This window comes from Ornithodoros turicata, chromosome 3 (genome assembly GCF_037126465.1).
Source record: "Ornithodoros turicata isolate Travis chromosome 3, ASM3712646v1, whole genome shotgun sequence".
Taxonomy (NCBI): domain Eukaryota; kingdom Metazoa; phylum Arthropoda; class Arachnida; order Ixodida; family Argasidae; genus Ornithodoros; species Ornithodoros turicata.
The window spans coordinates 1,294,880-1,316,353 of record NC_088203.1 but is presented as its reverse complement, the minus strand read 5'-3'; the positions used below and the strand labels follow the sequence as shown (position 1 = coordinate 1,316,353).

Here is a 21,474-nt window from a genome sequence, read left to right as displayed (position 1 = left end):
ACAGGCACGTGCGCTTGTGTTGCAACCTGTGTTGTACCAGTATTCCTCCCGCCCTTTTTTTTTTTTTTTTTTTCGGCGATAATACGAACTTTATGAACCCAGCGTGAGGCTTCAGTGGGCGCGACATCTATTTACGAACGACGCTCTCGAATCCCTCCGGCGGATAACGCGCAGCGGTGCATAACTCGCGGAGCAACACATTTTACCACGTATAACACGCATATTATTCACCGGAAAATACATTAGCCCGTGTTTAGAGCTTGGAAAACTTCGAAGGAAGTTTTCCACGCAATGCACGTCTTCTTTCTGCCACTTTTGACAATCCCCTTAAACTGTCATCTTTGCATTTGGGGGTTGGGTGAAATGGAAACATTTGGGACAACCAACGGGAGGGAGACGGTGACGGTCGGTCCCATCCTTCATCGCCAGGGGTCGCCACCCACTCGTTAGGGACGAGCGCCATTTTAGAGAGCCCGGGCACATAACGAGGCCTTCCATCCGTTACGCCGTCATTGACAGGAGCTGCGAAACTCAGCTCGCAAACTGTTTGCAGACGATCAGGGGAAAGAGATTTATCGGTGCTGCCCCGCATTTTGCTCGTTTCTGCTATGATGGATTCTTTCGAGAAAGCGCCTCCCTCAGTATTTCATTACTGTTACTCAAATGCGGTTAATATCACCGCTTTCAGTTTCGTTTTCGGGTTGCCAGACGTGGTTAGCTGTCTTTAGCTAAATGTTATTCTCCTCAGTCGGTGTGGTTGTTCTCGTCAGCAGTGGCGGAGAACCGGCTTTCAGGTAGGGAGGGAGGGGGGGGGGTATATACGGGGTATTTCAAGGAGGTCCCCTGGCTGAATAATTCGTAAACAGGTGGCGCTATCGAAAGGGTATCGAATAGTCCCTGTGATCACCCCTGCTTATAAATTTTTAGCCCTTAAATAATGGATTCAATAAGCGGGCCGATGTCTAGCGCCACCGCTAGCCTCGAAACTGCAGCGCTGGAGTTGAGTGCAAATGACATTATATTATCCCGACCATGCCATAACCGGCAAATCTTATGCCCTTCCGCACGATCCGCTAGGAGCACTACATATCGACCTGCGAGACCTTCATCATGATTGGATAATGGAAATTTGAATTTTGAACGTGCAGAATAGGACATACGACCTTACGTGTAAATCTACTGCGATTTCGTATTTTTATACCACCGTAGCCGCCGATAGTAACAGCTCCCATGAAAATCAATAGAATGATGATGATAATTAATTTACAACTTTAGCAAGGACGCATCTCTAATGGGGCATGCTTCAATTGTAGAAAAAAAAAGACGTAATGTAAGCTGAAGTGCAAGGTATTATAACAATTGAGGAAGCAATAAACGGGCCGATGAGCACCATGACCGCTATAGCTTTTAAATACAGCGCTGGGATGGGTTGTAACTTGTAAATGACATTCGTCGCTATAATCTAGTAGGTCGTGCTTCACAGTCACACTCATCTGTCCCTTTAATCCACACTACACTCATTAGGTCGAGCATCAGTAACAAAGCAAAAAAAAAAAAAAAAAGCGATCCCTAAAAAAAGTTTGCTCTCTCTGAGGGCTTCGAGAGAGATATTGCCATGCGAGGCTCAGTGGATGGTTGCAAATGAGCCCTCACTTATTATTATCGAATCAGGGAAAGCCAGTCAATGCCACAGATGTCTGCTTATGCTGCGGTTACTGGACGTCGCGACGTCATTATTTTAACGACGCAGTAATTATATCGCCATTACTCAAATGGCTTTTCCATCGACCAAGTTGCTCACTCCGGTGTCGTTTTATTCATGCACAGGCTACGTTTGAAACGCGGGGGGTCAGTATTAGGGTGGAACGTGAAATCGGCGCGTAGTTAGCAGATTTGTAAACAACGTCAATTTTGACCTTTCTGTTACTCGATGCCTTCACGGAAGAATGGCAAAAGCCAAGCACTACCGGGACACAGTTTCAGTTTCATCGCTATGGATTCTGAACAACTATACGTAATAGCGAGGGTAGATTGGGCAACGATTACCAGCTTGGAATCAGCCACGAGAGGAACGTCCTCCTTCTTAGTTGATGCAACTTCGTGCTCGATTTTATCTGGTGGTGGTGGTGGTGGTGGTGGCAGTGCTGAAAGGGCTGGCCGTTGCCGGCCTCACAGAGGTGGGGGCAAGAGGTGGGCAGAGGTGGGCAATTTTATCTGGATTCTCTTTAGCACCTCTAGGAACTTGAGGCAGCGACGAAAGGTACGTTAACACATACATGTGGGCCCGGCTATGATGGTTGACCCCGTTGTCTTCTGTTAGAATCGGTAGAAGGATTGTGGTCAGAGGAGCATTCAACGGAACCGTGAAGAAGCTCCAGAGGAGTTCCCCTGAAGTCGGCAAAGGGCATACACTGGCCCGCTTCTTCTGCCACCTTCCTGGTGTCCTCAGTTGCTACACGGTGCTAACACGGTATGAATGGAGTAAAAGACGAGCGGTATGTGTGAATACACACTAAATACCAAGCTGTGTGTGCGAATTTAGACGAAACTTTGGATATAGGGCAAGTAAGTTAAGACGCTTCCTTTATCTACGCTTCTACATTATACGAACGATGATCACACCTCACCAAGACCCCATCTACGCTGGCTTTTACGAGCGCACTCTGTCCACCCAATAGAGCCATGTGAAGTAGAAGGACAAACGTCATTACTGCATAGAGAGCCACGATCCAGAATGCTACTATTGATTCCTCCAAGGGATCATAAAAGAGGTTCCGACCCACAGATTACTTCCTGCGGTCAGTTCCCCAAGAAGGGCCATTTAGTGTTATTTAGACCGGGGGACAGGATGGGCAAACAATTGCGCTTCTTCGGCCATCGCTCATAAAAGGACTCGGAAAGGCTTAGCGGTGACTAGTGGCAAACAGACGGCCGGACATGGATGGCTTCCGTGGAGAGGAAATTAAACACAGACCGGCATCGATGAATGACGGCTTTCTATATGACTCTTCTCTTTGGAAGAGGGCGTTATAAGCTGGAAGGTGATTCAGTTGGACCCAGAGTGGACTTGGCTGTGAAGGACATTCTTCACGTGTGGAACTGGATTGCAACTGATCTGTATATATGACAGAAAGCATTGGAGCTGTGACACAAAAGGACAGGCACCTAGGCCTTCCAACGACTCTAACGAGGATAAGAGTCATTTTTGTGGTAGCACCGCGAAGCAACTGAGGCTGTGTACAGACGCGGGCAGCAGAGAGGAATATCCGCACAAGCGGTAGACCTTCAAGCAGCACGTACACTGCACCGGCCGGTATAGAGCCCGCCTGACAGCGAGCTGTAGTACCTGCTAAATTCGCAGGTACAGGTCGCAGCGAAGAGATGCGTACCCCTTATTTCCTGCCGCACGAACACGAAGCATTCCGTCCATTTCCTCACGAGGGTCGAAGCCGACGCGCCGCAGTTTGTATACATTGCAATATAGTTGGCGTGCTTATGCCTTACCAATGCCTTCCAATTATATAGTCTTTCTCCTGAGGTAGCGAGGCTGTGGCAGCTTTGTATACTTCCTTTTTGACTTGAAAATGTCCCAACGTTGCACTGCTCGTACTTGAAAGCGTTTCCACCGACCACCAGCAGATTGTTTTGAAACGACAAAGTATGAAGACGTCGGTTCTGCATCTGAAACAATCCGCTCTTCGCCTTCAGGATTTGCTTTGTGCTTGAGGCATTTAATATAGCTGAGGCGTCGATACGATGCATTCTCGTTTCCCGTACATCTTTATTCCTCATGGGAGGAGACCGAGAGACACGGAACAAGAAGGACGGACGACAAAATCTCAGAGTCTGAGACAGAGACAGAGTCTGAGAATTTGTCGTCCGCCCTTCTTGTTCCGTGTCTCTCGGTCCCCTAACATGAGTCTATATACCAGCTTGCCTGCACCCTCTTCCCTTCTTTCTATCTTTATTCCTATTCGTCGGCATTCCCAGGGTTGATCGGGAGGTAGAATGCAAGATGGAATTCACGGTCGCTTTGCTCTAAGTGTCTTGACGCCAACTTCAGAGTGTCATGCTGTTGTAAGCCCGGCGTTTTGGAATTTTTATATTTTTATGTCTGTATTTTGAAGTCTCCTGTTTTTCTAAGTCTGTCTTCTTCGCACAAGGGAGCAGACACCATCAATTGTGATTCAAAGCATTTGCTTTGTATGTGGTGGTGATAATGTTAACCCATTCACGTCTCACCGAGGTTGTATGATTTTTCTCCGCAAGGAAGGAGGATTGGACGGGAAATACGGTGTCCTCGAAGTGTGCAAAACATAGAAGAACAGGATCACGAAGGAGCGAGTCCTTGGCAAGGACGCGAGTGCTTCAAGTGTTTGTCGTCACAATTTGTCGTTCGCGGACATTGCGTATGTGTGCTCATTGAGTTGCGTTGCTGCAGTGTGTGTTGACGATGAATGGATACGCTTCCAAAATAATGTAAGTGATGAATAAAATTGTTTCCTGCTGGTATTTACTGTTTCGTGCCGCTTCTTGCGACTGCTATTTAAACGCGGACGAGAAGGGACCATCCCGACCAGTAGGCTTACCGCTGACACGCGTGGCGTTACATTTGTTTCGGAGTGTAGTACACGTCTTCGGAGGACATACGTTTGGATAGCCAGCAGGAACATGCAGACAAATCCTCTGATGCGGACATCCGGGACTCGAAGCCGCCTGTTCGCAGTCCTCATAATGGCCAACAACGAATGGAGATTGAATTTTGATAGGAGAATAAACTCAACTTCTATACTTGCTATGTTTCAGCAAAGGCGAGGTGAGTGAATAAAGGACACGCGCCGAAGGAACGGCATTCATAATTGCGTTTCTGGTCATCTCTGGCATCATGGAAACATCATTTAATATCTCGATTCCAATCCTTTCCAGATAGCGATCTCCAGACACATCTCAAGACCTCTTCTTCTGAAACTTTTTCCCAACTACACGCGACGTCCAGTAAACTTCCCCTAAACATCGCCAACTCTTCCATTACCTCGATCAGACACGTTTATACCAGAGTATTGCCCAAATCCCTAGCTCCAGCATTCCAGGCCACTTGAAAACTCCGCGCAAGACGGCCTAGAACGTGAAGACAGTTGGGTCGTGTTTGTCTGCTCGCAAAGACGCAGATCGAAGACCCTTCTGGAAATGACTCTGAAGACGTGACCCGAATTTCAAGGACTGGAAACACGCGTCAAGCACGTGCGTCCGTCCCCCTTCGGGGAAGATATTTTCCAGGAGAACGTCGCTCATTGTAGTGCCTTCCTAGTCTTTGTGGAAAGCGAGATTTTTATAGCGTTCCGTGTCGTCTGCTCCAGATGGAAAATTCCTTGCAGTGTGAAACGGGTTTGTACTCCTGTATTGCGCGAGAAGTCACGTCTAGGACATTTCCTCTGCATCCGTTGGTTTAGAGCTCTTAAGGTAGGCAATTCTTTCATCGCACGCGAGATTTTCTTTTAGGTAAACCCTATGGGTACTCCCAGGGCAGAACCATGAAATGTGGGCTTTGACAATGAAATACTAAAATATGGCTGACGCTGAGAAGCCCAGACGATAGGCAGTACTCGACCCCACACATATCAATCTGGTTACTTTCCACCAGAAGGAACAAATGAAGCGAAGAAACACTGGAGCTGGTGGTTCCATCATAATGGAGCCTGCTAAATCATTGTTGTGGAAAGGTGACTTCAAAAGAGCTGCCCAGTCGAAGAATTAGCCCAAACCACTCCGTGTTCCAAATGCAGAGAAACCTTTATACACTTCTGAATAGTACAAACATCAGAACAACACTGAATGTAGAAGGAAAGGAGTGCTCGTGAGCAGAGGAAACGTTCTCTTCCTCTTCCTCACATTTTCATTTTGAGAGGTAGCTTAGAGGTATAGCATGGTACATGGAGCTGATGGCTTTAAAGATGGGCACGATTAACAAAGGGAATGTAGTAGATGACGAAAAATACATAGCGAAAATTAGTTTCAGGACCACGCTTAAAAAAACAATACGTGTGCTTCCAGAAGTCGACCGGTTTAACCAGTATACGACAATGGGCTCCATCTCTACAGCATGAAAACAGTTGATATGGATTTTATTTGATCGTGGCTCGGAATCCTGCAGCAATCAGTAACAGGGCGTTTTCCTGACTACCTTGAGCACCCAGGCCCAACGGCAAGGCAACAAGTCCACAGTGAGCTCTGGGAAATGAACCACCGTGCGATCCGACATCGCCTCCCATTCCAAGGTGCCTTCAACGCCCAACATGGACACACTGGATCCGTGTTCGACCTGCACGCCACCCAGCGTGAGAACACAACCCGTAGGCCATCGAAGCACGAACGCATACACGACCTTCCCATCTTTACTAGACGTGTACCACACGTACGACGTCAGTGGGTCGTTCTGTACCTTCCACGGCCTGCTCGAATAAACAGCCTCGCCGTTAACTTTCAACCAGTCTCCGAGCTGTAGAAGCCGTTCTTCGAACAAGGGCGGAATAGTGCCATCTTTGGACGGGCCCACGTTGATGAGCAAGTTACCGCGAGTGCTAATAGTTTCTGCGAGGAGACGTAAGATCTCTTCAATTGAGAGATAGTCTTGCAACGATGCATTCCTTCTATAACCGTAGGAGTAACGGTCCATCGGAGCACCATTTTCCCATTTATGAGCGACCAATGTAGCGTGGTCGAACCTGCTGTCGCTTGTCCAGAAATCGCCATGCTTCCTCCTCGTACCTTTGGCCCACCTGTCGTTAACGACGACTGTGTCCCTTACCAGGCTGTCGTTGTAAAGCCACGAGACTATGTCGCTGTACTTATCGCCATCCTCCCAGTCGTTGATGGCCCATATCACTTCGGGTTTATAGGTGTCTACTAATTCCGTCAGTTCCGGCCTGATCTTATTGGTGACGAAGACCTTTGACCCAGTCTTCTTGTCAGACAAGTACAACGGATGAAACCATTCCATTAACGAGTAAGAGACACCGAATCGCAAAAGCGGCGACGTCTTTCGAATGGCCGTGGCCAGTTCCCCGACAATGTCTCGATGGGGACCGACTTCTACGGCGTTCCAATTGGCCGAAAACTTTGAAGGCCACAAAGCGTATCCGTCGTGGTGCTTTGCGGTGAGGACTACGTACCTCGCTCCTGCAGCTGTGAACAGCTTCACCCAGTGCTGAGGGTCGAAGAACTCGGCGGTGAACATCGGAGCGAACTCCTGGTACGTGAAGTCTGGCTTGAAGTTTCGCTTCATGAAGTGGGTGAAGTGAGCTTCGCCGGACTTAAGCGAGTGCCAGAACCATTCGTTCTCGAAGGCAGGGACAGAGTAGACACCCCAGTGGATGAAGATGCCAATCTTGGCGTCGTCGTACCATCCGGGTAATGGTCGGCTGTCGAGGGATGTCCAATCTGCCTTGTACTTGTGGTGGTACATGTGGGACGCCATAAAGAAGGCTGTGGTGGAGGTTCAGAAAGTGTTCCAAGGCAATCAACTTCTTCCTCTTCTTACCGCTGAGCAGTGTTGTACCACCGAAATACGGTATCGCGATACCGATACTCGTTACTTGAGTAAAAAGTATCGAAATACCGATATCGATACTTCTTTTTTTAAAGTAACGGAGTACCGCTACCGTTACAAAAAAGAAAAAAAGTAACGCGATACTTTTGTTTGAAACACGAAGTTGATGCAACATAGAAATATCGCTTACGTGTACAGTTTTGCAGTGAAAGGACAGCATATTTATTATGCAGTTTGGGCACTTCGCTTGACTTTTATCAATAGCTGGTTCTCGAAGTCGTCTACTGCCATCCTAGCTGACCGTGGTCTCTCCGGCAGCTGACAGAGACCAGTGTGACAATTACGTTAGTGTCAGGCCCACACATACTGTCAAGTCCAATGACCAAGGAGTCCTATCCAACGTTAACAACACCACAGTATATGTGAGCGTGACTCAGTGCGACACCACAGCTTAGCAGTGGAATCCAGAGCGCACTGTCAAGGACTTGACCTGTGTTCGTTGACCTCAACTCTTTTGTTGAACACAGCGTGGTTATTTCCTCCAGTTTCTAAGAAAAACAGTGAACATGTGTACCGTATATAATTCCATAATTCCGGTTACGGAGCACGTAGGCGTGTCCATCAGGCTTCTCCTCGAGGGCTAGGCGGACCATTGACAGTGAATAAGAATGAAAAATATGGTCGGTGAAGAAAGGGCGGGGCACTAAAAAGTATCGGTATCGGTGACGATACAGTGATCGCGTTACCATAAATTTGTAACGGAAATACTCTTCCGATACAGATTTTAAAAAGCGTCGCGATACGCACTCCGATACCGAAAAAGTATCGATTACTGTAACGGTGTTACTTCTAACAGCGATACGTACAACAGTGCCGCCGAGGTATAAGCCTGTGCCTGTCCTACTTCAGTTCCATTTGACGATGCATGGTCATAGTGCTGTACACCCATACTTATAATAATTTGGACCTATTAGGAGGAAGATAACAAAAAGGTCGGCAAGGCAGGCCAAGCAGTTGCACCGACCATCATTTTACCCTCAAACAAGCACAAACATAGGAAGAGAAAGAAATTTCACCTGCCCGGAGTAGTCAGCATCCACGTAGATGGAGCTAGTTTCTCGACCTGTTAATTGTCTCACATCGACTAAGTGACCCCAACGTCTTCTAAGATTCCTACCCAAACTTCTCGAACCTTGCCTTCGTCTTTTTAGACCGACGCCCTATACTAGTAGACGGGGCTCAGTCGACTTGATTAACAAAAATCGAGAAAGCTAAAGAAAAGATGGCATCCAATCAGTCTAACATCTTTCGGACCCCAAACAATCTCTTCTGAGACAGCACCGAATCTGTCCTGCTTTTTCGAGGAAAATCTGTCGATACCACCGCGTTCAAACTACGTCTCTCTGTATTTTTGCTAAGTTTACATCCTTTCTACAACTCTCTCGACGGACCTCCACGCACTTTTGTCGGAGGTCTGCGCAGTAGATTTAGGGGATGGGGAGCAAATGAGCTGACTATACGTCGCAATGAAGGGTAGAGGGGGGTGGACATTTTGTCGATTTTTTTATTCGTTCACGTCGTGTGTCTACACTTCGGAATTTCTTTCAAAGCCATCCCCGGGAGAGAATTTGTCAGCCTCTAATTTGGTTCGGGGCCTTTCTAGATATCTTCGAACGCAATAAAAGCTAAGTGACTTTAAAAAGAAAAAGAGGTAGCCCTTCTATAGAAATAAACAGGGAAGAAAAAGTTCTTTTCAAGTTTCCCGTGCAATGTCTCCAGGGACAGCGGGTGCGAATTGGGAGCGAGGGCTCACGTCTCTTTAATGCACCACGTCGTCACGCTTCAAGATGGCGAAAAATATGAAATCGTAAGAATAATAAGAAATAAAGGTGCTCCAACTCATCATCGTCTTCTCCCAGTTCCCTGAGCGATGAAGTAGAAAATGAAAACAATATAAAGAAAAAAGAACCACAGAATGAAGGAAGACCGGAATTTTTGTCAGAATTTCGGGCCAAGTTAGATTGCTCTCGGTCTCGAGGAGACTTCGGAAGAAGAAGAAGAAAAAAAAACTTGGTTTTGAGAGGGACACGTCTCCGAGTTTAGGAAGTTGAAGAATAAAAATGGGGAGGAAAAAAGGTAGATGGTTTGCCAACTCGTTTAAGTTGGACGAAGCTTGATTCGAGTCGCTGCCAGTCAGTTGGTGTAGTTTTGAAATGGTAGCTATGGAAGCTAATTCATCGATGAATAATCGCAGCAAAAAAGTTAAGAAGCAAGCGAGCTGGTGTAATGAAGTCAGCTCATATCTGCCATGCGCGCCCTTGTGCAATTTCTCGTCTCGACGGACCACTTTGACACTTTGTGACGCTCTTTGTTTTTTGTGCATTGAGATTTCGCACGTGGACTCTCCTACACTGTTGCTTTTGGTGCAAAGTTTTGTGGTGATGTTTTCATCTATTCCGTTTCAAAGTGTATATATTTGTGTAGTTTCCCTTTCTTTTCGAAATAATGCGTCCTGGAGTAGCCAGTCCCGAGTGGCTCGGGACTAACATCTCCATTTTTTTTTTCTTTTACAAATCAATCAATCAACGTGTAGGTAACATTTCCTTGCATTGGAGTTTCTCTAACTCCAACTCCATTTTTCTTGAGTATGAGAAGAAGAACATGAAGTGACGCACTCAAGGAGTTTGTCCCTTCGTGTCCCTTGTCTTCGCGTCTTCTCCTCATACCCAAGGGATTGTTATATGTACAAGTTCGAATAATGAGAAGCACACAATTTTTTGTCCGAAATTAATGTAGTTTACGAAACAGTTTACGGAACGTACCTTGCGTGTCATTCACCGGCCCTGGTATAGGTCAGTTGCTATCCTTACCCCGGCCGAGGACGGCAATCATGCAATTGGTGACACGTAATTCGTAAAATACGGGGCGCCGTTTGCAAATAAGGACCCACACAATGCGGTTTCTGAAAGAGGCGCCCCCGCAGCGGAATCCTCACGCGGCCTTGGCTGTCGTTAAAGGTGTAGACACACACAATAGGACGAAAACACACTCACGAAAGATCTCTGCGTGGTATTTTTAGTTGACCATTTTTTCACCCCCGATAACTTCCCGATTCAGCTCCGGCTGAGTCGGAGGAGCCAATCGTGTATGACAAGTATCGGACGCCTACTCTATCGGGCTCGTTTGTTCTTCCGAAAGACTGAAAAAGATCGCGGCTGAGACGTCCACAGTGTGCCAGGACCGTGGCATAGCAAAAAAGTTACCTGTGCTCGCAAATGTTTTCGATAGCAGGATAACACGGTATAATATACTTGCCATAGGCAAATGCAAAGCCGCTGGGTATCTGCTCTACCCTCCAGCATCGGTATATGTAACCAAAGACACCTGTAAATGAATCTTTTGCTTCGTGAAAAAAAAGAAAAAAAGGTAATATTTAGCATTCAAAATCAGAACAGAATCAAAAGTGCTCGAAGAGGAGCAGCTTTGAATGTATTCTGTGCTGTACAATAAAATCATGAGTCACAGGAGTTCACGTTTCTCCCGCTAGGTGACCTTACCTCTGATGTTCCTATCGGTCGGGAACTTGCCGGAGAATATTCCGTAGCTGCAAACTAAACTTCCCCGATATGACTCTCGAGTCAAGAGTCGTTTTACATTCCGGTTGATGACATTGAACAAGACTGGGCCTGCCCACCGCTGGTTGTGGATTCGATAAAATCACGTATGCTTCACTCCGAAACCTCGACGGAATATATCATTCCCAAGCTCTCCTTCATGTGTATATTACCTCTTTGCAACAGGGCTGCGTACCGCTTACCTGGAAAGAGGCAACGTTGTTCTCATCCTTAAACAAGGAAAACTTCCAAATGCCCTATAGTCCCTTCGCCCCGTAAGTTTGAGAAGCTCGATGCGAAAACTGATGGCAAGAATGGTTTTGCACCGTCTCGACTGGTAGCTCGAAAGACAGTGCGCTTCCTCGAAAAATGACTAGGTTCCGTGGCCACAGAAGTTCTATGGATCCAGTTCTAGGTCTTACATCTAGAGTCCAGCATGCTCACGCTCATCGACGGATTTCTGTACATCCAGCGCGCCTACGACACCGTTTCTCATATATGTTACCTTACGCGCGTTTTGTCGACTCTATACTGGCTCGAAGACTTCCTTGTGGACCGAACCGTTGCTGTCCGTATATCGCAAGGCCAACCCCAAGAAATTCCGTAAGGAAGCATCCCAAGTCCGACACTATTACATGTGGTGGTGGTGTGCTTAAAATCGATAACCCCTCAAAAATTGGCATTCTCTGTGTATTCGGATGACGTTGCTCTTTGGACAATAGGAAAATCACGACCTGACATTCAGCGCCGCTTCAAGATGGCTTTAAATAACGTCCACAAGTACCTCACGCAAATCGGGGTGGACCTTTCGCCCGAAAAGAGCGGGTCCCGTTCACATGCAAGGCCATGACAAATTTCCGTTTGTGGGTCTGTGCCAAGAAGCTCGAGCCTGTTTTCCATCGCTTCCATGTCCGCTGGACTCAAAGCTAAGGCGCAACAATGGATTTCCGCTATTCAACATCTTTCTGCACCCTTGATGGGGTTGTGATCAGCGCTCTCCTCTTGCAGTTCACAAAGCCCTGGTACAGGCGACGGTGCCTTACACCTTTCCAGTCCTCCAGAGGATTGCCACGTCCTCACTGAATACCCTGTTTGCTCGTATATAGTCTTCCTCGTTGCTTTGCAGTTCCAAGAGTGGCTGAAACACGGCAGGTTCAATCCCGCGGTAGAACAGCTCAGCACTTACACCACGTGCACACAATCGTCGCCACCCGCTCTTCAGAACACTTGCACATCGCCCCGAAAGTGACTTTTTTCGAGTGGCGCAGATGACATGGCCAGAGCCTCTCTGGCTTCGTAGCAAAGAAAGTAACGTCGTATAGGAAGCCCCGTAGTATCTAGCAGTCACGCCCATTTTCATGAGTGTTCCGGGTCTTCGGGAACGAAGAGACCAAGTTCCCACCCACGTCCTGATAGAAGAGGAATTCTTCCAGAAATGGTAAGTCTGCTTCGGTCCTTGTAATACCAACCAAAGGTGTTTATGCAGGGGGGATGATGCCCTTCGCTCCAAAAGTGGTGCTGTTGCTGAAAGGGCTCCCGACTGACGCCCTGGGCCGACTTCGAAGGTTACTGTGCCGACATATGTCTGAAAGCGTCTGAGGAAAAACCCCAGACAGCACAGCCGAGACCGGGATTCGAACCCGGGTACCTCCCAGTCTCGACGCGACATATGGCCAGCCCGCTAGCCACAGAGCGACGGGAGTTGGTCTTCGCTCCAAAGCTCATCAACAGCTGCCGAACTTTGTCATTTTCTGGTACAAAGTCGGGTTAGACAGGGGAGTACATGGTTCATCAACTGGAAACTGCACTATAAGCCACTGAGAGGCACGTCCGGACCCTCTATGTGTAAAAAGCTTACCTGCGTGTGTATAGGAGGCAGTCCACAGGGTAGTTCGCAGGATGGTTCTGAATCGTTGTAGCCTCGTGTCGATGAATCAGCAGTCTTACAGCGCCACTACCCTTTCGTGTAGCAGATGAGCGGTGACCGTCGTTCCATTCACCGTCGTGTCCCACGTGTTGTTAAGGATGGGACGAGAAGAGCCGCCCCGAGCGCCCTCCGGCCCTTGTGGATTCCTGGCACTGACATGGCAAAAAAAGTTCTCATTGCAAAGCTTGAAATATAGACTACATATTTTTATTTTTATTTCATTTCTTCGTTTTTTAGCATTCACGCAGCAAAACAAATTGTAAAACAAATTGTTACGTGAGCGTAGCTATAAGGAGTATACGTATGTAAACTCTGGGCCGTCTTTTTTGTTCGTTTATTGGTGCTGCGCAATTTTTTTTCCGGGGGGCACTGCTTCTAGGGGGGGTGCTTCACGTCTATGTTTCTCAACGCCCAAGTTTACATTGGAACGACTTTGCCCTCCGAGGTGACAAAATTCATCCGCAGAATGAATGTTAGTTATCGCCACATAGAACAAAACATTGAAAACATTTTCTTTTCTTGTTGTTAGGTCGCGCGAACTAAAACGATAGCTGGTCAAGTATAGCAACCAAGGTAGAACCTCCCCGTGTCTACGTAGACAAAAGAAAGCTCTCACCACCGGCAACGACGACCGGGACATGCACTTAAAACATGACACTCTAAGCGAATTACGTATTCGCCACCTCACCCTGCAGAGAGCGCGTCCAGCCCATTGGCCGTCCGCAATTTTTGCGCTCTCGCCAAGCGGAACAGGGCAGAAATGTTATTACCGCGAGTGGCGACCAGCGACGGATAGAGCCGCTTAATATGCAGATATATGTGTGCTCCTATACCTGTTCGGCTCTGAACCCGTATTCCGGCCACGTTAAGCCTAGATGAGTCCGCAGTTCGAGATTAGGGACAGCTAGGTGTGTCACACAGCGAGGTTAATGTTCCTTTGGGGAACCTGTGCTTCAGGCATAGTTTGGGTGAAAGATTTTAGTGTTTCTAGGCGCGGTCGGTGGTGATATTGCGCGGTCCAAGGGTGCCGGTATTTTGCGTCGGCCCGGTTTGAGATCGATCGAGACAAATGTTGCAAGCACGGTGATGGGTCGCCCAACTTGTCATCATAATCTGCGTTCTCTGATAAGAAGGATATCGTTGAAGCTTGGACGAGCTAAAGGAGGACACTCGTATAGATTATGTTACGTATGAAAGACGCCATTCATTTCGTTCATTCACGACATTTGTTTTTTTCACAACAGATATACAGGGTTACCAAAACTGGCATTAAGAAATAATTATTTTTAAAACTAAAAATTCCGCGTTAGCATAATGCGAGGCAAGCGGGGCAATGAACGGACGGACAGCAGGAAAGGATGCGTCCGGTACCGACTTCACGGGGCTGGCAGGCAACCTAGAGAAAACAGCACGAGCCAGTGTAAGGATTCGAACCTACTACCTCCTAGTCATCAGGATGACGTTGGAGCGGATTCTGGGCAGCTGTTCCCATTTGTAATGCAACGCAAATGCATGAAAAGTCTCTTAGGGAGATGAAAATATGTTGAGGGACTTCGTTTCCGGTCGTGCGTATACACTGTAAACTGAAAAACACCCTTATGGGTGTAAATGGCTTGTCCTATAACTGACACCTCTTTTTACACCATATGGTCTCAGACCACCCTTTTCAGAGAGTGTATTCTGTGTAAGACACCCTTTGAAAGGGTGCTTTTCCTTGAAAATGCCTTCTTTTGCACCCTTTAAACACCCTTTTAGGAGGGTGTTTAACAACTTTACACCCTCCTAGAAGGGTGTTTAAAGGGTGCAAAAGAAAGCATTTTCAAGGAAAAGCACCCTTTCAAAGGGTGTCTTACACAGAATACACCCTCTGAAAAGGGTGGTCTGAGACCATATGGTGTAAAAAGAGGTGTCAGTTATAGGACAAGCCATTTACACCCATAAGGGTGTTTTTCAGTTTACAGTGAAAACCAGCGAACATTACCAAAGGCTCGTGCTTCGTGTACTACGTATATTGCATATCTGGTTGCGCAGCTTCTTGGCATGGTGAAATTTGTTACGAAACTTAATGTTCTGGTGTTTGCGATTTTGCGCTGGATGCGTTTCTGTTGTTTTATATGCGCTAAATTATGCAGTTTCTCATTTTGTGCCGAGACTACTCCGCAGCGACACATTGTGACGTCACTGCCGTTGAATAAAGAGCCTCGTCATGTCGCCGACTCATTTCTCCGAAACCTGAATAAAGAATGATTGTAATTAGTAAATTATAAATTGATTCCCCGACAGCTTAAGAAAAGGCGGCGTGTCAATGCGCAGCGACGAGTTGTCTTTGCGTTCTTTCTAGTTTACTTACAACACGCAAGAAATTTACAACCTCAAACATTTTTGTTTTCACACAGTTTTCGAGCACCCCAGCCACCGACGCAAGTTCCTACGGTATTTTTTATTTTTATTTTTTTGTTAGCGAGAGCGAAAACTGTTGGGAGCACCTATACAGTTACACACACAAAAATCGAGACAAAGGAGGAAAAAGAATCTGGCAAACCAATGTTCTTTTTTTAGCTGCTTCCAGAAGAAAATCTCCGTTTGAAGAGCAAACGAGGGTCTCTTAATGAAGACAAACCGTCCACAATAAAGAACACACACTCCTTTTTAACTCCCTAAAAAATGGCGCCATTTAAAGAGATCTCCTAAAGATATACAAAAAGTAAGCGCCAAGTGTGGGTGGCTTGTTCAGAAACAACCCCCATTCCAGCTTAAACTACTGCCACGGAATAAAAGGGATGGTTGATCCCTTCTAAGACAGAGAGAGCAGAAGAAGAAGAAGAAGAAAAAAAAAAACTACGAGCGTCAGCGGTTTGTAAACAGATCTTTCAAGGAAGCCTGCCATTAAAAATGGCACAAACATCACGGGTGATCATCATTTAACATCATGGAAGGAGTGTTTTTATTTTTTTGCGTGTATGTGTGTGTGTAGCTGTGTGTGCGTCTGAATCCGAGCGTAGCTGCTGGAATGTTCCTGCTGGCTTCTGTTATTTAACGGAAGAAGAGATTGGAACGAGATTTATAGCGCAGCTTTTTCACTGAGAGAAAAAAAAAAAGAAAGAGAGAAAAGAGTGTTTGAATCTTATTTGTGGTGATATCCTCCAGTAGATGAACTTGTGTTTGAGTTTTCAGCTTACAAGAGTTTTATATAAGCTTTTAGGCTTCGGCTGGTGGCATATATAGCCACGGACGGACGATGACATCATCATCAAACACGATTAATAGGTACTTAAAGCAGGAATGTTCCCGATGACTAATTTTTCGTGAATTTCGCGATCGTCATTTATCCGCGAACGTAAAGGGCCACTACAATGCCCAACAAGTTCATTTTAAATTACGTTAAAGGCCGCATTCATTTCGTAGTGCGCGCCTTATTACTCAAAATTTCCATTGAAAATGGCGCCGAACTCTCTCCCCGCGCGACCATAGTTTCACTACAGCCTCTACACGATATGCGTGTCTCACTGCGGAGAGGTTTAGCTATAAAGGGATAGCGCGACCGGTAAAACTAAACAATGTCGTTCTCTGGCTCCTGCTGGGGAGATTTACGAATAATTCGCTGCATCGGAACATTAACATTAATTAATGTAACCAATGGGAGTTAAGCGAATCGTTTTTAAAACGCAGCATTGCGCATGAAGCGGCGTACGTGTAGAGACCACGGGAGGGTTCTGTTCCAAACGCACAAATACACGACATGATCGCGAGCACACGTTATGTTGCCTGATTGGCTGCCGCTTTTCCTGCGTCTTGAGAGATCCGATTGGACGCCGCTAACGCCGGTACTGTCGTGGATGTTTCGTGACAAACCGTATCGCTACTAACTATAGCGCGAAAATAATTTCGGTTGCATACACTCTTAAAAAAAGAGTGTACTTTAACTCCTTTTTTTTGCCACATATATAACACCCTTTTGGAGAGTACAATTACGCTCAAAAGGGTGTCTCCTCATTCCCTCAAGGGAGCAGCGTAACACCATCTCCCTACCGGGGAGTAATATTACTCTCCAGTAGGGAGAAGGGTGTTATGCTACTCCCTTGAGGGAGTGAGGAGACACCCTTTTGAGCGTAATTGTACTCTCCAAAAGGGTGTTATATATGTGGCAAGGAAAGGAGTTAAAGTACACCCATTTTTTTAAGAGTGTAGTGATTGTGTAAACTCGAGCTCTCATCTGATAACAAGTTGTCTTTGCATTTTAGTACCCCTTTAATGACGCGCGAAATATTATTACCGATAACAACGAAGTATAAAGAAAAGTATAAAGTTTCTCGAACTCGAACTGATCCACTAAGCGCAGTTTATTGTAGCACTATTTTGGTACCCATCTGCTCTATGTACTGGACACGGTACCGGACTACTTGACATTGATTCCACACGCTTACGAGATTGTATGCTTAGAGAGATGTGGTGTAAAGGTAGCACACTTGACCGGTAATCAGGAAGGTTCCCCTGGCGCTCATTGGCTTTTTCGTGGATTAGCTTGACCGTCGACGCCAATTTCAATTCTGTCAAGACTCGTATTATTCTGACCCAGATGGGCTCCATGATGGGGTCGCATAGAACATACTACGATATTAAACTCCCGTCCGGCAAATTCGCGAATTATTCAGACAGCGACATTAACCACTTTTACAGCGTTCCCCAATTCGGGGTAAATCTTTTGTAAATATGTACGTACGTGCGAGACTGGACCGTTCGAATCGCAATAAAAGTATAGTTCGGTCATAGGTCGTCACTTTAGAACTCCGTTCAACATCTGCAGTCTGCTCTTCGTTAGAAATAAATAAATGGAATCCAGGCGCCCCACAGCTCATCTCATCATACCGTTATTCGTGCATTCTTGGCACGCTGGAACTGTTAATTGAGAAGGTAGATAAGGTAAGAAACTGGGCTGTTTGGTAAATCATTAAAAGCGGTAAACTCCCTTACGGGGGACATACAAGAGACAAGACACAACACTAGTGTGTCTTGTCTCGTTCTCTCGTCTCTTGTATGTCCCCCCACACTGGGGTTTTACCTTACACTCTAAATCTTTTCACACCTTTAAAGGTGTAACAACGTGCATGGCGCACGCCTTTTTAGGTGTAATTTTGGTATCATAATGGAGCACGGTTTCGCACAAATTTTCTTTACTCGAGTGTTGTCTGTCCTCCAAAAATTCAGTCTTGCAACATCTCAACATTGTTCAACAGTATTGTAGACATTTGCTCGTGCTCGATTATCGATAGCGATGCATATATGCATTAGCTCGTACCTACGATATCCAAGACATAATGAAAGCAAGATTTGCACTGACACTTGATCTTTAGTAATGCTTTCCAAATTTTGTAAAATATCATCCTGGAGATGCAATGTTACGCAACCAGGTTGAATGTTCATAGCGCACACCTTTAAAGGTGTGAAAAAGTTTACAGTGTATATTGAGAAGGGAAATTACGCTTAATGGGATCGCGTAATAAATCTCCCACAACACTACTTGGTGTTTCCTTTTTTTTTTTTTTATTCACAGTAGTACTTCGGCAAAATGGACGACAACTTCAGAGCGTCACGGAGATTCTCGTAATATATTGGTTTGAAAAATTCGATGTCGGCATGTCAGTATATGCGAGACAAATTTCTCCAAACAGAAAATCCGAGTGAATACGATTTTACAAACAGAAACAAACACCATTTCTACTTCAATAAATCCTTCAACCGAAACCGTCAATTCGTGCGCAGAAGTGGCCACGATTAGGAAACACACGCGCAATAGATAGAAGAAAAAAAAAGAAGAAGAAGAAAAGCGCGGTTGATGTCAATCAAGCTCCCGCAAAGATATTAGATCTAAGTTGGAGGAGTATTAGAAAAACGTCACACACACTTTGCTGTCACTCTGATGAATTGCTCTTTGATGGCCCGTATCACGTGGTCTTCAGTCTCTCGTTTATTGGACGCTTCTTTTTTTATACTTGTTGTATATATAGCCCATCCATGTGAGAAACTTAGTTAGGAGCCATCCTTGGTGGGCAACAGCGAAAAACTGGCGCACCGCCACAAAAACGCATCCAGAGAACCGGGATCGAAAAAAAAAAAAAAAAAAGAAGGGAGAGCTATAATTCCTTACATCTAATTTGGAGTTGGGACGCATAAGCGTCATACGATAGTTGATAGAGACGAAAAAAGCTCGATCTTCTTGTAGATGTTTTTGTCTCGCTCTTTCTGCTTTCGAAAGCCTGTCGTTCCGGGAAGGGGCGAGAGGGGGATCTTTAGCGAGAGAATGATGGATGGAGATCGCAGTCGCCAACCTTGGAGTTGTGGCTTTCCTGGAGCACAACTTTTATTTTGGTGGTAAGATAAGATTTTTGCGTTCCACTTTCGGTATCGTGAAATTATGAAATTGTTTCTGGAAGGACGAGGGGAAATGCGTTGGAGTTTAGAAGAAAAATTGATAGATTTAGCAGTATTGGGCGTGGTTGTTTGAGGAGTTGCAGTGTGCGAGTGAGAGTATAATGATGTTAACTATACTGGCTGTACATCCAGCATTCAGAAGAATGTGATCCATCCTGTTGTACCGCGTTTTACACCGTGCTTTTTACCGTTTTTACCGTGTGTACACGGTTTTTACCGTGTCGTATTTTAGAGCCCAGAGGACATATCATCAGCACTATATTATATCGCATCAGTGTGGACACAATGTATATTCTAAAAGAAATCCTAACCATCGAAGATAGTTACTGGAAGTTTACCGACGGCCACAAAAACTAAAGTTATTTTTGTAACAGTCGGAAGCGACGTGCAAAAGAAGCGGAAGAGCAAGAGAGAATGCACCAACTGTGTCCCCTTCAGAAACAAGAAAGAAATGAAAGAACCGCCGTTGCTGAATAAGAAACTCATTTTCTCTTTTTGCGTCTTCTTTTCTCTAGAACACGAGAGAGCTCCCTCACTGCGTAGTTATTACTTTGATCTTACATTACTTCGATTTTCGCGTCCGCATCTAACTATGTGGCTGTCCGAGTATCACACAAACAGATCGGGACAGCGTAGACGACAAAGAAAAAAGCAGAAGACGTCGTTGGCAAAGTTGGACGAGCAGAAGAAAGTAGCCTTCTGGCCGAAGGAACAAAACTATCTCTCAAAGAAAGTAACGAAGCAAGACAAGAAAACGGATTCAATATTCCACGGTTGGACAAAAGCCAAGACAATCCATCATACAGGCAGGCAGAAAGAAAGAAAGAATGATATGGCAACGCGCGTCACCAAGGGGAAGAGAGGGAGAATCAAATCGCACGCGTCCATAACGCGCGTGCGAAGCGAAAGAGAGAAATGAGAAAAAGGAAGAAAATAGAAAGACAGAGAAGGGGGGGAAGGAAATGATGATACGCGCACGCGCAATGTTGGGCACGCCTTCCGGGAACGTCACCATTGGTGATTTCCGGAATCGTCGTCTCGTCCCTCGATTGGATCGGCTGAGAGAAGACCGGAAGTAGGAGGAGCTTAATGTCGGTGGGGTTCGTCTGCTTTTCATATGGGCCAGATATATAGCGGCAGTGACGGAATATAAAGAGAGGAGAATGAAGAAAAGAAAAGAAAACAAAGAGGACCGGCAAAGGAGGGAAGGATGTGTCCGGTGGCGGAGAAAAATGAAAGTTCCTTCGCTATCTCGGTGCGCGTTTTGTTTTAGTTTCGGTTTTGGACTTGCCTCGTGTTGCGGAGATTGAAGGGTGTGGTGCCGCAACAGTGGACTTACGTCCTTGTTAAGGATGGAGGAATCTATGGGTTAGAGTTTAAAATAAAGTCCAACTGCAAATCGCGCCAACTGGTATTTTAATATGTCAATGGTATATACAAGAGGTAGTGTAGATGTACACTATGTTACATTACAACACTAGTTTCCACCAACAAGCATATAACGTACAACACCACCCTTGACTGAGGAAACAAAATAAAAATGCGTCACTAATCAACGGAGGTCAATCACATGCAGCCACTTCACTTTTCGGAATTCTCCTATCACAAGACGTGCAGATTAAAAAATCACCCAGCGAAAGCAGCATTCGTCGAAATATGGGCCACGATCCTATACAGGCGGTTTGTTGGCGTCATATATCCGATGTGCGACCCACAACGCATATAATCCCAATAGGATTAAAATATCCCAGGGCAGTGCGCTATCACTCCACACAGAAAGATAGCGAATTGAACGGGAAGACAAGAAAAAAAAAAAAAAAAGAAAGAAAAAATCTTCCCTGAAAGACAGCTGCCGAGAAAAGCATATTCTAGTGTTTCTTCCTCAGGGCAGAGACAATTAATGGCACGATACAACCCGTTCCGAGCGGTACGGAACAGAAATTCTCTGCAAAAGCGAA

General features: G+C 45.9%; 1 protein-coding gene and 1 long non-coding RNA gene across 5 annotated transcripts in view; both read right to left on the bottom strand.

Annotated features, from left to right (window-relative positions):
- The window catches only part of LOC135389799 (uncharacterized), a 209,658-nt gene that overhangs the window by 52,670 nt on the left and 135,514 nt on the right, over window positions 1-21,474 (bottom strand). For all 4 annotated transcript variants that reach the window (XR_010421588.1, XR_010421590.1, XR_010421589.1 and 1 more), the window contains exon 3: window positions 13,019-13,239. This is a non-coding gene — a long non-coding RNA (uncharacterized LOC135389799). The remainder of the gene's footprint in view (window positions 1-13,018; window positions 13,240-21,474) is intronic.
- LOC135389797 (alpha-L-fucosidase-like) lies at window positions 6,106-7,543 on the bottom strand. Its single transcript, XM_064619829.1, has one exon. It carries the CDS (start codon window positions 7,472-7,474, stop codon window positions 6,155-6,157), a length of 1,320 nt encoding a protein of 439 aa, XP_064475899.1. The 5' UTR covers window positions 7,475-7,543; the 3' UTR covers window positions 6,106-6,154.